This window comes from Berghia stephanieae, chromosome 4 (assembly GCF_034508935.2).
Source record: "Berghia stephanieae isolate SIO BIC M18660-M18661 chromosome 4, UCSD_Bste_1.3, whole genome shotgun sequence".
Classification (NCBI taxonomy): domain Eukaryota; kingdom Metazoa; phylum Mollusca; class Gastropoda; order Nudibranchia; family Aeolidiidae; genus Berghia; species Berghia stephanieae.
Genome location: NC_088363.1, coordinates 37,111,750 through 37,126,947, shown reverse-complemented (window position 1 = coordinate 37,126,947; position 15,198 = coordinate 37,111,750). Strand labels below are relative to the sequence as shown.

Here is a 15,198-nt window from a genome sequence, read left to right as displayed (position 1 = left end):
AGGGAGGTACTTTTGGCGTCGTCTATCCCTCTGTATCTGTTTTCCAATTGCTTTCTATCTTTGGCTTGGAATGAGATTACTTTTTGTCCTGGCCCTGGCTGGAGTCCTTGGCTAGGAGGGAAACAGTTTTTCCTTGTAAATCGTCTGTTCTGTACTGTTTTATGTATGTATGTATATATATATATATATATATATATATATATCGGCCTGTAAACATTTAAGTGTATTCCTCTTAGTGTGGTCTTTTGTTTGTATCTGGATGAGACTTCTAGGTGATCTCAAACTACGTACACTGATAGCGTGCTCTTGGAATCTATATCTGTTCCGTACTTGAAGCCTTCCTATTTTTCTTACTCTTTCTTGTGTGCTTCCAATTGTAAATCTATAACTATTTTTGACTATCCCATTTTCTCCCTTTTTTACTGGCGCTGAAATGACCTAAATGTGTTGCAAGCGCCGTAAAACCCTTAAAGCAAAACAAAACAAAAGCATCGTTGGGGGATACAAAGTGCATTTTATCCAACAACGTCCAAAATACGAATCATTTTGTCACAATGCCCAAATACAGACGCCATTTGGAAAGTAGGTGAGAAGTTGCCAGGCTTCTCTACCAGTAAGAGGAGGCACTGGGTGGTAGCGAATCGGTTTCAGTCGAGATCTTGCCTAACGGAAAAATCTGTTCATCAGTGGGGACTTTCCACATGTCCAACATGTACCCGATGTGGGAACGAACCCGAAACCGCAGAGCATCTAGTTGAACGGTGTGTTGTGACGAAGCTTCCGGGCGGGTTTGCAACGGCGCACGAGTGCGGTAAAGAATTTGAGTGCGGTAAAGAATTTGCAGATTGGGTCCATCGTCATAACATAGTAGTTAGAAGCTGCTGCCATCTGGAGGATATTATATGATGATCCACAAGGCTGGTGAAACTTTCATTGAATGATTAAATAACTGTGCCACCTGAAGTGGAGATGCGATACGACCAAACGAGGGTGATGGATCTAGTTTCTTTATTTAAAACAAAGTAAAATTTCATATTTTTGTCATTACTACATTAAAATCTGGATGGGGTTCCTGACCTCCCATAGTGGGCAGGGAGGCACTGTATCTTCTATCCTCCTATATCTTGTTTTCCAACATGCTCTCTGTCTTTGTCTTGGGATGAGATTACTTGGTTTTTTCCTGGCCCTGGCTGGATACCCTAGCTGGAAGGGAAAGAGTCGAATGTACAGTTAGTTTTGGGAGATGATTTTTTTTCTTGTAAATCACCTCTCTGTTGTTATATTTATATAATTTGTAAACATTTGAGTGTGTTCCTCTTAGTGCTTGTGTCTGGATGAGACTTTTAGGTGATCTCAAACTACGTACACTGACAGCGTGTTTTTGGAATCTACATCTGTTCCGTATTCGAACCAATTCCTCTTCGTCTTACTTTTTCTTGTGTGCTGTCAACTGGAAATCTATAACTTTTCAACTATCCTATTTTCTTCCTTTTTACTGGCGCTGAAATGACCTAAATGTGTTGCAAGCACCGTAAAACCCTTAAAAACAAAACAAAACGAGCATTGTTGGGGGTACAAAGTGCTCTTTTTACAACAACATCAGACAATAAATAAAAACGAACCACTTTATCACACAATGCAGATGCCACCTGGAGGATAATATGCGATGATCCACAAGGCTAGTGAGACTTTCATTCAGTGGTTAAATAACTGTGCCATGTGAAGTGGAAATAAAAAATAATAATACTACTATCGAGGGTGATGGATCTAGTTTATTTTTAAAAGTTCGTGCGGTCTAGTGGTATGACACTTGCTTTCGGATCGGAAGGTCCTGGGTTCGAGCTTCGCTCGGCGCATAATTGGGTCCTTAGAAAAGGCTCTTTACTCATATTCTATCACCGTACTCGGGTGTAAAATGGGTACCTGGCCGACAACAGTGTTGTCACTGTCGGAAAAGATTGTAATATCGCCTAAGCCAAACAGGCATCATGAGCCGTTCTTAGGTGTTGCTGCTGGTCATGGACCCTTTGTAAAGCGCTTTGAGCACGTTTAGTGGATATTGCTAAAGTCAAGTTTAAAAAAAGGATCTAAAACAATATCTCAATTTTTCTTTTTTGTTTGTTTGTTGTTTTGTTTTGTTTTTTTGTTTTTTTTTTTTTTTTTGTTTGTTTCTTTTTTTTTGTTTTGTTTTGTTTTTTTGTTGTTTTTTTTTTTGTTTGTTTTTTATTGTTGTTTTGTTTTTTGTTGTTTTTTATTTGTTTATAAGTGTTTTACGGCGCTTGCAACTTTAGGTCATATCAGCTTCTATAAAAATGAAGAAAATGGGATAGTAAAACGCTCTAGAATTACAATCAAAGCACCCAAGAAAAGGTAGGACAAAGAGCACAATATCAAAATACATACTTTTAGATCACCTAAAAGTCTCATCCAGACACAAGCACAGATCCCATCTAAGAGTACACTCAAACGTTTACAAATCATAAATGATATGTAAACAAAACATATTACAATGCATAACAAAGAGATGATTTACAAAACAAAAATATCTCCCATAACTAATTAACATTTGACTGTTTCCCTCCCAGCCAGGGCATCCAGCTAGGGCCAGGACAAAACCAAGTAATTTCGTTCCAAATCAAAGAAGGAAAGCAAGTTGGAAAGCAGTTATAGGGGGATAGAAGACTCAGTAAGTGTCCTCCTGCCCACTATGGGAGGTCAGGAACCCCACCCAGAAATTTTTTTTATCATTACAACATAATCATTTTTTTTTCATCTGTTTCATCCCAATATGACTCCGTTTTGAGAGAAAAGGCCACAGTTTAATCCATTGCAGTTAAGGAAGTTTATTGTACATTCTATATATATATTTTTTTTGCCTTTCCAGATTGTTTTCTGAAATCAATCATGTGTATTTTAAAATATTTTGATAAAAGAAAAAGGCAGCGAGTAGTAGTAATAATATATTTATAAACTCGACTTCTGTTTTGTATGTTTTTTTTTGTTTGTTTTTTTTTTTAAATTGATAAATTTTAATCATGAACATTTTTTATCTACAACAATATTAATGATAATTGTAAATTATATTATAAGTGATATAAATACAACAAATTATTAAATATATCACATCAGGGGTGCTTGGGGTATACGTATACGTCGGTGTGACGACTTTTCGGTGACATTTTTTCGAAGCCACCATTAAGCTAAATACTCGTAATGTTGAGTCTCTCATTCAATCTGATATATCTAGTGTCATGATTATCCACAACAAGAAGATAATTGAGTTGAAAACTTACATGATTGGAATTACAACATTTATGAATTCTGTACTTAAAAATATAAAAAAACTACAACAACGCATTTGATTTAATTCAATTTGAATAAAAATGAATATAACAACTTCAAAAAAAAAAAAAAAAAAGAACGAAATACCCTACACAGAACGTTTTGGGCTCAAAACTCTTCTACAATATTTTTTCTACAACAGAGAGAACCTACAAAACTTCTCTGTCGTCAATCTGGAATTTAGTAATGTATTTTTGTCTTTATGGTTTTGTTTTGTTTTGTTTTGTTTTTGTTGTTGTTGGCTGAGGAAGGGTTTTGAGCCTGAAACTTTCTGTATTGGGTATATTGTTCTTTTTTCTTTTTTTAAAAAAAGCTGTTATACTCATTTTCCAATCCACAAATTCTAGCAGCTTAGTATCACTTTGACTTGTGTTCAATTTGAAGATACACTTTAACTTTAATTCAATTTTCACAGTTAGGGTTTTCCAAAAAATAATAACAGATTAATATATCGTGTCATCACATGAAAGATTTAGAAGGTACCGAGTTCGATCACCTGCCGCTGCGCTGTGTGGCCTTGAGCAAGTCATCTCGTTCGCGTTCAATTTGTGGCGCTGTACTGTGGCTCATGCCTTGGTTATTCCAGCATTCCCTTGTTGGAATAGACCCTAGATCACTCGGACTCATCTGGGGATTTTTTGGGATGGTTTTTTGTTCTTGCATTTTTCTTTCTTGCTTTGTTTGGCACCTTTCATACACACTTGTTCAGTTCTTTATCTTAATACCGGTGCCTTCTTAATTTCTTAATTTGATAGAAACTGTATTTTGTGTTGTGTTCTTATTTCTTAAAGACAGCAAAGTCTGTTCAATTTACATTTGCGCTCGTGGTTTTACTAATTTTAGGTTTCATGCAGCTTATTATGCAGGGATGTTTACGAGATTTATTCTCTAGAGTTCTGACGGGCTCAAGTGTTTGAACTACAAATGCCTAGGAGTAACATGAGGAGACAATAATTTTGAGAAGCATACAGGACTAGTGATCTGGGAACGGGAGTAGAAGGGATAGAAGTTTGCCTCATAATAGTGCGGTTATGTGGTCTTGTGATATGACACTCGATTTCGCATCGGAAGGTCTTGAGCTTGAGACTCGCTCGGCGCATCATTGAGTCCTTAAAAAGTGCTCTTTACTCACATTCTCTCATCATACTCAGGGTTAAAACGAGTACCTGGTCGTTAACAGCGTTGTCCTATCGAAAAAAAAATTGTAATATCGCCTAACAGGCGTCATGTTTCGTTCTACATGTTATGTGTTGCTGTTGGAGAGAGACCCTATGTAAAGCGCTTTGAGCACGTTTAGTGTATTTTGCTCTATATAAAAGCTCATGTTTTGGGGGCCTTTTTTAAACATAATATTTGGAGCTCCCAGTTCTAAAAGGAGTCTAAACTAACTGGTCAAATGGATTCGTCTGTAGCCCTACGACGTTAGAAATCTGACACTCGCCCCGTCCGTTATAGGCGATGACAGCAAAGTTGTAACAGCTATCTGGACGTAGTTTTCTGATTTGAAATTCCTCTGACGTACAAGTAAGTTCTACTCCTTTCCAAACACTCGCTCCGTTGTTGGATTTTCGAAGAAGGCAATGGTGGACGCGTTGATGTGACGTCACAGTTGCAAGACTAGGACATGTCAAGGTCATGGAGGTGGCGCCAACTTGGCATCTGTTTTCTATTATCGACGGGACTGAAAATGATAGGAAACAAGGGTAGCATTATGATGGTGTTAATGAATATGCATGATGATGTAATTATGACGCTAGTTTCTGGGGCACTCTGTATATATAGCCTTACATCAAATATCAAAAACTGACAAGAAATTTAGCATTTTCCAAAACAAACCAATAAGAAAGGTGGTTGTGGGGTTGCGTTTTCAAAATGAAACTTTTTTTTCCAAAACTACATTCTTTTAAATGATCCTGTCAGAAATTAGTTAATCTATAAATTATGATTTAAAAAAAAGGAAATTAACCTTAATCGTATATTGAGACAATAGGGGGCAAAGTGGCAGCGTGATTAAGGCATTGAACTGTTATCCGGAAGGTCCCGGGTTCGAGCCCCACTACAGACACTTTTGTTTTGTTATTTCCTTGGACAAGTTTATTAACCCCAATTTGCTCACTTGGACAACATGTGTGATTCCAGTTGACATCAGACATCTTGTTTGATGAATTATCTATATTCCTTCTTGGAATAACTTGGCGACGATATCTTATGATGTCGTGGCGGAAGGGCATCATTTAAATTTTATATTGAGACAATGGGCACTTATGACACTCGTTATGTTGAATGCTCTAAAACATCGATATAAAGAAACGTCAATGTGATGATGATGATGATGATGATGATGATGATGATGATGATGATGACGATGATGATGATGGTGATGGTGGTGGTGGTGATGGTGGTAGTGATGTTGTTGATGACGATGTCATGGTGGTGGTAATTATTCTTATGTTATACCTGGTACGACACAGTCACGATCTGCAAGTGTTTTGCATTGTGCGTAATCGCTGGTCACGCTTTTCCCTTTCTTGTTTACTGCGCTTGCGCAGAAATAATAATGCGTTGATTGGCAGAGATTCTCTATGAGGATGACCGGAAATGCTTCTGGGTTGATGCCGTTGTACAGATCAGGATCATCTGGCATTTTGGCATAGTATCTCTCCTGTTGAGAGAAGGAGGGGAGCGGGGGGGGGGGGGGGGGGGGGGGGAATAGAAGCTTTTAAAAATTCAAGAACCACTTAACTTGTGTAAATACTTCCTAAATACCGTTACCAGTAGCTGATTATAGAATTATTTCTCATTATCGATATATCTTTACCGCGCGACTATGTGGTCTTGTGGTATGACACTCGCTTTCGGTTCAGAAAGTCCTGGGTTCGAGCCTCGCTCACATAGTTGAGTCCTTGGAAAAGGCTCTTTACGTACATTCTCTCACCGAACTCAAGTGTAAAATGAGTACCTGGCCGTTAACAGCGTTCTTTCTGTCGAAAAAAAACTGTAATATCGCCGGACAGGCGTCATGTCTCGTTCTACATGTTACGTGTTGCTGTTGTTCATGGACCCTTTGTAGAGCGTTTTGAGCACGTTTAGTTGACATTGCTCTATATAAAAGCTCACGTTATTATCATTATTATTATTATTATTATTATTATTATTATTATTATTATTATTATTATTATTATTATTATTATTATTGTTATTTTATTATTATTATTATTATTATTATTATTATTATTATTATTATTATTATTATTATTATTATTATTATTATTATTATTATTATTATTATTAAAGACGACACGACATGGCTTCAAACTCGTATTGTAGATGATTAATTATTAATTTTTAACTCTCTTTTTTTTAACGTTTAGATAAATAATTTCTTCTGATTACTTTAATTTCACTCCAGGAAACCACAAGACAAACTTTCTATCATTCTATTCTATTTTCTTATCGAAGGGTGGGGATGATTAAACATACATTTTTTTCTACGGAGTCGACGGTTAATTCGATAAATCTAAAATATGTCCTCATTTGGGGGTCTCGATAGCTCAGTTGGTAAAGCACTCGCTTCACACTAAAAGGGAGCAAGATCAATCCCGGATACAGTCAATATTTTTTCCTGACCCCTCTGTCTACCCAGAAGTAAATGGGTAGCTGTGTCTTTGCGATAGACTAGCGTCCTATCCAAAGGGTAGCAAACCATTGCGATTGTCTGTTTCACGCTATAGAAAACGGTATAAACTCGGGCTCTGAAGGACTTTTTTTTTATGTCCACAATAATTTGTCCGTGTAGGCTATTTCGTTTACACACATTTCTCATCTCCTACACCAATTTTCCTTACCATGCCAAGTGCCTTCTGTTCCTCTGAGCAGTATAGGATTTCATAATGATCAATGGCATTCCCAAACATCGGAGGCCGTAACACCAAAGACACGGAGGACGTGTTCCTTGTACATCTCTCTACGTTAAATTCTGGACGCTCTGGCACTGAGGAATATGACAACTGTAATATCATAACAGTAGAGGGGAAATGACAGTGGTATTCTTACTTACTTACTTATCCGAACCAGCGACCACCTGAGCTCTAGGCCTTTAGTCTTGTGCCATGACATAGAAGTTAGACGTCTTTTGTAGTTGTTCCAGGTGATTATAAAGTGTGTTACTGATGCTTGGATTTGGTGGGAGGAATGTGCATCTCAGGTCTTCAAGAGGTTGACATTCAAGTAATTGGCATGTTACTGTATCATTGGGGTGTTAACATTAGTGCCGCGCTGAGTGCCGGTCTTTTAGCTGTGAACCGGGGATCGGTCCCATAGTGAAGACCGGCGGCGGTCCTCACTTCTTATCACCTTTCAACTAGTGCCGCGCTGAAGACCGGTCTGATCACCGTCGGTCTCGCGCCATAGCCTACTACTAGTACTACTTCCCCAGCGATTAGTTGCCTTCGGTTGCCTATCTTCCACCAATCACCACCCATCCCACTTAATTAATCGCACCCACCCCCCTTTGCCATACACTAAACGACACAGACGACCATACAGGCAGACGACCACCAACCTCCACTCCGCAAACCGCCCTTTCGTGTGTGAGATGGGGGGAACAGGAGGCGCACGCCTTGGACGATTCCATTATACGGGGTAAATTTCAAAATTTACTACACTATAATGATCGCAATGACAATGATCTATGGTGAAGGCATGACCCCTCTTCTCTAATGGGTTATTGTTTGAAATGTATGTGACTACTAAAGATGTGTGTGTTTGTGTGTGTGTGTGTGGTGTGTGTGTGTGTGTGTGTGTGTGTCGAACCTAGCAAGTAGCAAATCCGATTTTTTGTTTTCTTTTGTCCATCTCTTGTCACCACTCCTTTCTATCGCAGTGTTGTCATTTAAAATAATACAATAATATTAAAAATTCGTTTGGTGTTTTTACTAATCAAATAATATGAGTTTCATTAGTTTCTTCCTTCCAAAAAAACCCAGTTATAACGTCTGAATTTTAAAAAAGTCCAATAGAATATTTGGGGACCCCGATAGCTCAGTTGATAGAGCACTCTCTTTATACGCAAAGGGCCAGAGATCGATCCCGGGTGCAGTCGAGTTTTTTCTGAATCCCTGTCTACTCAGCAATGAATGGGTAGCTGAGTTTGTTAGATCTGGCGAAAAGTCACCATCGACCCCTCTTATTACCTCATCCACCCCCTCTTATTATAACTTCACGTCTCTCTCTTACTCTTCAATGTTCGCTGCCCTCTAATGTGTGTGTGTGTGTGGGGGGGGGGGGGGGGGGTAGGAGTTGCGTGTGTGTATCAACGCCACGAACAACTCGATCAACGCCTTGGGCGATGCCATTATCTCCGTTAATGGGATAAATTTCAAATTTTATTAAATTATCGAAGTAACAATGAAGTACGGTGAGCAAATAAAGAAGGCATCACCCCTCTTCTCTAATTAGGTTACAATTTGAAATGAGTGTGACTACTCCGTGTGTTTTACTCCTGTAGACCACGGTTTTCATCGTGTAGCGGTCTTTAACGGTTCAAGAATGAACGATCCCACTTCCAACAGTCTCTCAGGAATGTTCAATGTCGAAAAGGACCGGACCGGTCCTTGCGGTCTTCATTTCCCAAGGACCGTAGGACCGTGGTCCTTAAGCTTGCCAAGGACCGCCCCGCACTAGTTAACATAGGGGGCAGGAAGGGGATGTGTCTTTTGTAATTTTGCTTTAATGACTGTTGAGCGGTATGTGTTGTGTTCTTAGTTGAAAGATGAGGCTTTGCTGGTGTCTTCTGAGCTTATTAAGGCTAGACAGTGGTATAAATTATTTGGTAAAAGAAAGAGAGGAAATGAAGCTGGAGATCAACATGTTAACTGTCGTACTCTGGAAAAAACTCGTGTTTTAAAATTTTGTCCAGAAAACTCGTCCTTCAAATATCGATCGATTGAAACTAACGTATACATATTATGCAGGTCTGACATCCGAACCTACTTATAAGCCTAGTTTAACATTGTTGTAATGGACAATATTTTGAGATGTCCATTACAACAATGAGCCCATAGGGAATTGGGTTATCAGACCTGCAAATATATGTGCAAGTCGATTTAAACCCTTTTTGCAAATCAGCATCCTAAACTACAAATCAGATAGGTACGCTACACAAATATACAATGTATCACAATAAATACAACCATTTACTAGAACAGGCACATACAAGCACAGCCTTTCCCACGAACAATAAATGACTGGAATGTCCTGCCATCGGACATAACGAATGTTGAATTCTTGGAACCTTTCAAAATAGTTTTGAATGAACTTGCTTTTACAAAGTAATCTTTGACTGTTCCCTGTTTTGATTGGGCTGTACTGTAACTGAACATTTGCTGCAATGGGCCCGTGGGGCCTTTTGCAAATGTAAGCCATTGAAGATTGAAGATTATCTTGGCAAATACTCTCAAACCCGGGACTGCGCGAAATACGAGTTGTTATTTTTCTCTCCAGAATGACATGGTTAAACAGCCACACTATAGCCATATCTCAGTTAGCTAGGGGAATTAGGGTAAAATTGTGCAAATTAGTGATGAAAGCACCAAATTTGGTACAAAGTAACTTGAGACCACTATTACTCGATGTTGATATAGAACCACATTGAGAAATTCCTCTAACAGTGTAAAATAGGGAGATGAAAATCCGCCTATATGAGCTATATTAAAACAAAGGGACGTAATCCATGAAATATTTGTTGACGATTCGGCGCTTTAATAATAGATTATTTTTAGCCCGTGTAAGCGGTTGATTATTTTGGCTTAAATAATTATCATTGTTAAAAATGTGACTTTATGTGCTATAGGACCGTATGGGCCGGTGGTATAGCTTTATTATGAGGACTGGAAGGGGGGTGATGGGAGAGGAGGAGATGGTGCTGGTATTAGTTTTACTTGTGTTGTGTTGGTCGTCATCGTGGTGAAGATGATGGTGGCAGTGATGTTGGTGATAATGATGATGATGATGATGATGATGATGATGATGATGATGATGATGATGATGATGATGATGAGGTGATTGTGGTGATAATAGTAGTGATGATGGTGATGATGTTGATGAGGTGGTGGTGGTGGTGATCTTGGTAGTGATGATGATGATGTTGATGATGATGTTGTGGTGGTGGTGATGGTAGTGGTAGTGATGATGATGATGATGATGATGATGATGATGATGATGATGATGAAGATGATGATGATGAGGTGATTATGGAGAAAGTAGTATTGATAATGGTGGTGGGGATGATGATGAGGTGGTGGTGATCGTGTTAGCGGTGATGATGACGATAATGTTGATGATGATGATGATGATGATGATGATGATGATGATGATGATGATGATGATGATGATGATGATGAAGATAATGATAATGATGATGATGATGATGATGATGATGATGATGATGATGATGATGATGATGATGAGTATGGTGATGATGAGGTGGTGGTGGTGATAGTGGTAGTGATTATGGTGATGTTGGTAACTATTACTTTCGAAAATGAAAGACTTTCTTGGTGATGTATATTAACATTTTTAGATGATTAGGATCCAACAAAAATCATATTTATTAGACAAATGTCTGTGGAACACATTTTTCTTGGTAGGCTTGAGAGAATTCAAAAGCAGCCTTTTCTAGTTTATCCTAATCTCTTTGAATTATTTTAATGGCGCAAGATAAGCCAATACCTCGTTGTCAGCTTTTTCCATGGCAGTGTGTTCAAGAAAACCATATTATGTTGTCTTATTGAAGGCTAAAAATGTTTCCTTTCCTGAGGTTAGCCTGGTAGGGCGGCTGAAGTCTGTCACTGAACCTGATTGGGTGAACATACGACTGGGTGCAACCTCATTCACAGCATTCTTTGCTATACATCTTGATTAATTCTGGCAATTTATGGACCCCCTCTCTCTCTCTCTCTCTCTCTCTCTCTCTCTCTCTCTCTCTCTCTCTCTCTCTCTCTCTCTCTCTCTCTCTGCTCTGTTCCATACTTGAATGTTTTATATATAGCATGGCTCCAAAATGGAGCGCTTTTGTGAAACACAACGAATAACAACTTGCAACAACCTAACAGAAAACATGAATAAAACAACTCCAAACAGATGCTATATTATTAGACTTTAGTAAATCATTTGATAAAGTCAATTACCATACTTTCGCTATTAAACTGTGGAGGTATGGAATCATGAGTAACACACACGACTGGATGATGGATTTTCTCACTAATCGTAAACAACTGAAAGAGCAATGTCAGACTCATCTCCAGTACTACAGGTGTGTCCCTAGGTACCGTACTAGGCCCCCTCTTGTTCCTTATCTACATCAATGATTTACCTGAAAGATTGTCGCTAGGAACTCAACTGAGACTATTTCCGGATGACAGCCTTTTGTACAGACCAATAAGGCATAAGAAAGATTCATAAATTCTTCATCGGGACCTTGGTTCCAGAAAATTACCAACAAAAGAAAGATAATACACAATACACAACAACACACTTGAAGACGTCACCAAAGCAAAGTATCCCGGAATAACGATAAACAATCGCCTGACCTGGAAAGACCACATTGCAACAGGAAGGCAAACTCCACCCTGGGATTCTTGAGCAGAAACCTCTTCGGCTACAAAGTAACCATAAAATAGAAATGCTATAAAGTTTATGTTAGACCAACACTCGAGTAAAGCGGTAAGGTATGGGGTCCCGATCAGACCTCCGAAATTAGGTAAATAGAATCAATCTAAAAAAAGCTATAAAATTCGTTCAACAAAATCCTCAAACAAATCAAAGTCATATATGACACCCCATTTGGAACCATTTAAGGAAAGGAGAGAGAAGAATAAACTAAATGTATTTTACAAAGGTCAGAAAAACCAGGTCAGGTGTCATTACACGGCCTCCAACAGAACAAGAGGAAACCTGGCAAATTTATGTTGCCACAATCTAGAGTGGACTACCATCTTCACTCGTTTCTGCCCTCAACTATACGACTTAGGAACAATTTGGATAACTCCCAGTAAAACAGTTGGGTAAACTGCTGCTGAGCCTTCCACGAGGAAGTTTCAGCTTGAAGAGGAAGAGGAAGAAGAAGAAACAATTTAAGCAACAGCAAAACTCGCGGACATGACAAATCTTCTGATAATGAACTCCCTGAGCAATCAAATCGCTATTTGAGAATATGGAGAGAATCTGGACATCGTTTATAATTTCTGCAGCCACGCGGATATTTTCGTTCATGTCTTTTGTCATTATTGAATGGAGGGAAGCTTCATCTTACTGTTGCAAAGCATACAATGTGTCCTATTTCTTGTGATAACGTCATCTGAGGGGAAAACGCATATTCTGCCTCTTTGGACAATGGGACGATGAGAGATTGTCTAGATGGGGATAATTTGACAAGTTTTCTTGTGATTTCTCATTTTTCACAGCGAGCCTTCTGATTTTTTTTGTGTCCGTATATCAAGAGCGACATAATTTGTGCCATTTGGTATAATTTTGCTCCAGTGTATCCTCAGAGCGGTCTCCAACAGACAAATCTAGCTTGCCATCTAGCTTGCTACAAAAGTCACGTACCATTGACCACAAGATTTCCGCTTTGACAGATACAAAATTTTGCCTCTTGACAAATTAATCATTTTGACCAATCCACCTCAATACTGCACTTTGCCAATATATAATTGTTAGTAGTTAGCACAAGATTTAGTATATTGTCAACGCCATGATTCAATGGGTTAAGTGACTTAATCACGGGATTGTTGGTGATGGGGTTGATGCGGTTCATGACGGCCATGTTAAAGAAGATGATGATACGGACATTTTCAACCTGATATTTGATTTGAACCATATTATTACGCAAACCACAATAATAATATAACTGTATTGAATTAGTGTGACACATAAACATTGGTGCTTAAGCGATATCTAGGTGCTCGGTATGCTGCTAATGATGACGATGATGATGATGATGATGATGATGATGATGATGATGATGATGATGATGATGATGATGATGATGACGATTTATTATTATTATTATTATTATTATTATTATTATTATTATTATTATTATTATTATTATTATTATTATTATTATTATTATTATTATTATTATTATTATAGAGGTGGGTAAAAGGCGACAGAGTTCAAGTAGACACCGTTTCGTGACCTCGCCGACCCGAAAGCGGACGACACAACTAGCAGCCGCAGAATGCGATGCATTGTTTATAGATATCTTCACATGAGCGGGAGTCTATTATTTTCAAATAATTCTAATTCAATAAGACATTAAGAAAATAAAGATTATACTCTTTGAAAGCTATCGGAATATACAAAAGATATGAGTGGGAAAAAAAATCATTATTTTTTTTTTTTTCGTATTCGTATTCGACCACCAAAACTTTGATTTCTTCGATTTCACAATCTCATGTTCCGCGTTCCAATGCCGTAAAATTTGAAATAACCAAATTTGTATACTTTTGGATTAAAAACAAATATTTTTAAAAATTATGTTACTCTCTTGGTAAATGAAGGGATTTGATAAGTTGTATGTTATGAATAAATGATAAATTATACTTCCAATTTCGATTTAAGCATCAGTGTACAGAGCAGTAAAGTTAGGTGCCCCAAACGTAAACAATAACAAGTTGCTAGTGATTTCCGTTAGGGACCGGAATAATTTACGCACAATATAGGTCTCCCAATTTTGTAGTTTGAGTTGTAGGCAATACACTTTCAGTATTGAAAATATGTTTACATAAAATCTAACAGTTGCAGAAATAATAATATAAGGCTAAATTATTATGAAAATCAGGCTCCGAATAATTCTCGTTTTGTTCACACCAGCGCAATAATTTGCTCTGGTCTAAAAATAGATAGACTGTAACTTTTGATAAATTTTAGAAAATTTTACCTTTTGTTCCATAAAATATCCATATCTAGACATTATTTGATGCATGATCGAGCATTTATGAATATGTGTTTCTTTTGCCACCTAACAGCCAAATTTTAAAGGTTATTTTTTTTCTATTATTTACATTGGAACGTGAGCTGTCAAGACAGGAACATGTGGTTTGTCACGTGCTTCTCGACCTTTGTTTACGTTTGGGGCACCTAACTTTACTGTTCTACATGTGTACTCGGTACCGATGACGTAGTCTGTGACCTTTTGACACCAAAGCAAAATGTCGTTGTGAAGGCGGCAAGTTTCATCACCACCGTGAATTTTTACACGATTTAAATTGCTGATATCTTAGCTCTTGGAGTAATGAGAAAGTGGTTCTATATCACAATTTCAACCTTAGAGCAAGAACTTTTTTTCATAAAAAATTCATGCTTTCATCACCAATTTGCACAATTTGGGGGTTTTGTGTCCCTAATTCCCCTAGCTAAGTTGTTCTTTGACATATTCGTGTGTAAAGATTGCATTATGCATAATACTTAAGTGTTGCAGATTTTCTAGCATGTCTGGTCATTTCTTTTTCTTTCTTTTTTTTTTTTCTATGGTTTTTGAGTTGTTTTATCAATCTGAGTGGGGGCCCGTTAGCTCAGTTGGTAGAGCACTCGCTTCACAATAAAGCCCCCCCCCCCCCCCCCCTGTCCACCCAGCAGTGATTGGGTAGCTGGGTCTGATAGATCTGGCGGAAAGTAATTTGCGATAGACTGGTATCCTATCAAAAGGGTAGCAAGCAATTACTATTGTCCGTTTCGCGCTATAGAAACCGGGATAAACTCAAGCCCCACGGCCCCAACGGCTCTGAAGAACTACTTATTAGTCCGAGTTCGACTGCTCTTGCTATTATATTGATATCGCAAATCGATATTTAT

The 15,198-nt window shown here is 38.1% G+C and overlaps 1 protein-coding gene across 4 annotated transcripts in view; it reads right to left on the bottom strand.

Annotated features, from left to right (window-relative positions):
* Positions 1-2,827: 2,827 nt before the first annotated feature.
* The window catches only part of LOC144970521 (uncharacterized), a 53,153-nt gene continuing 40,782 nt past the window's right edge, over positions 2,828-15,198 (bottom strand). For 3 of the 4 annotated variants that reach the window (XM_078910251.1, XM_078910250.1, XM_078910252.1), the window contains exons 7-9: positions 7,188-7,333; positions 5,800-6,004; positions 3,549-5,023 (exon numbers count right to left, since the gene is read on the bottom strand). In XM_078910251.1, the coding sequence (XP_078766377.1) occupies positions 4,722-5,023; positions 5,800-6,004; positions 7,188-7,333 (653 nt within the window). In that variant the 3' untranslated portion in view covers positions 3,549-4,721. Of the gene's footprint in view, positions 5,024-5,799; positions 6,005-7,187; positions 7,334-15,198 lie in introns of all 4 variants that reach the window. The other variant, XM_078910253.1, reaches the window with a different exon arrangement.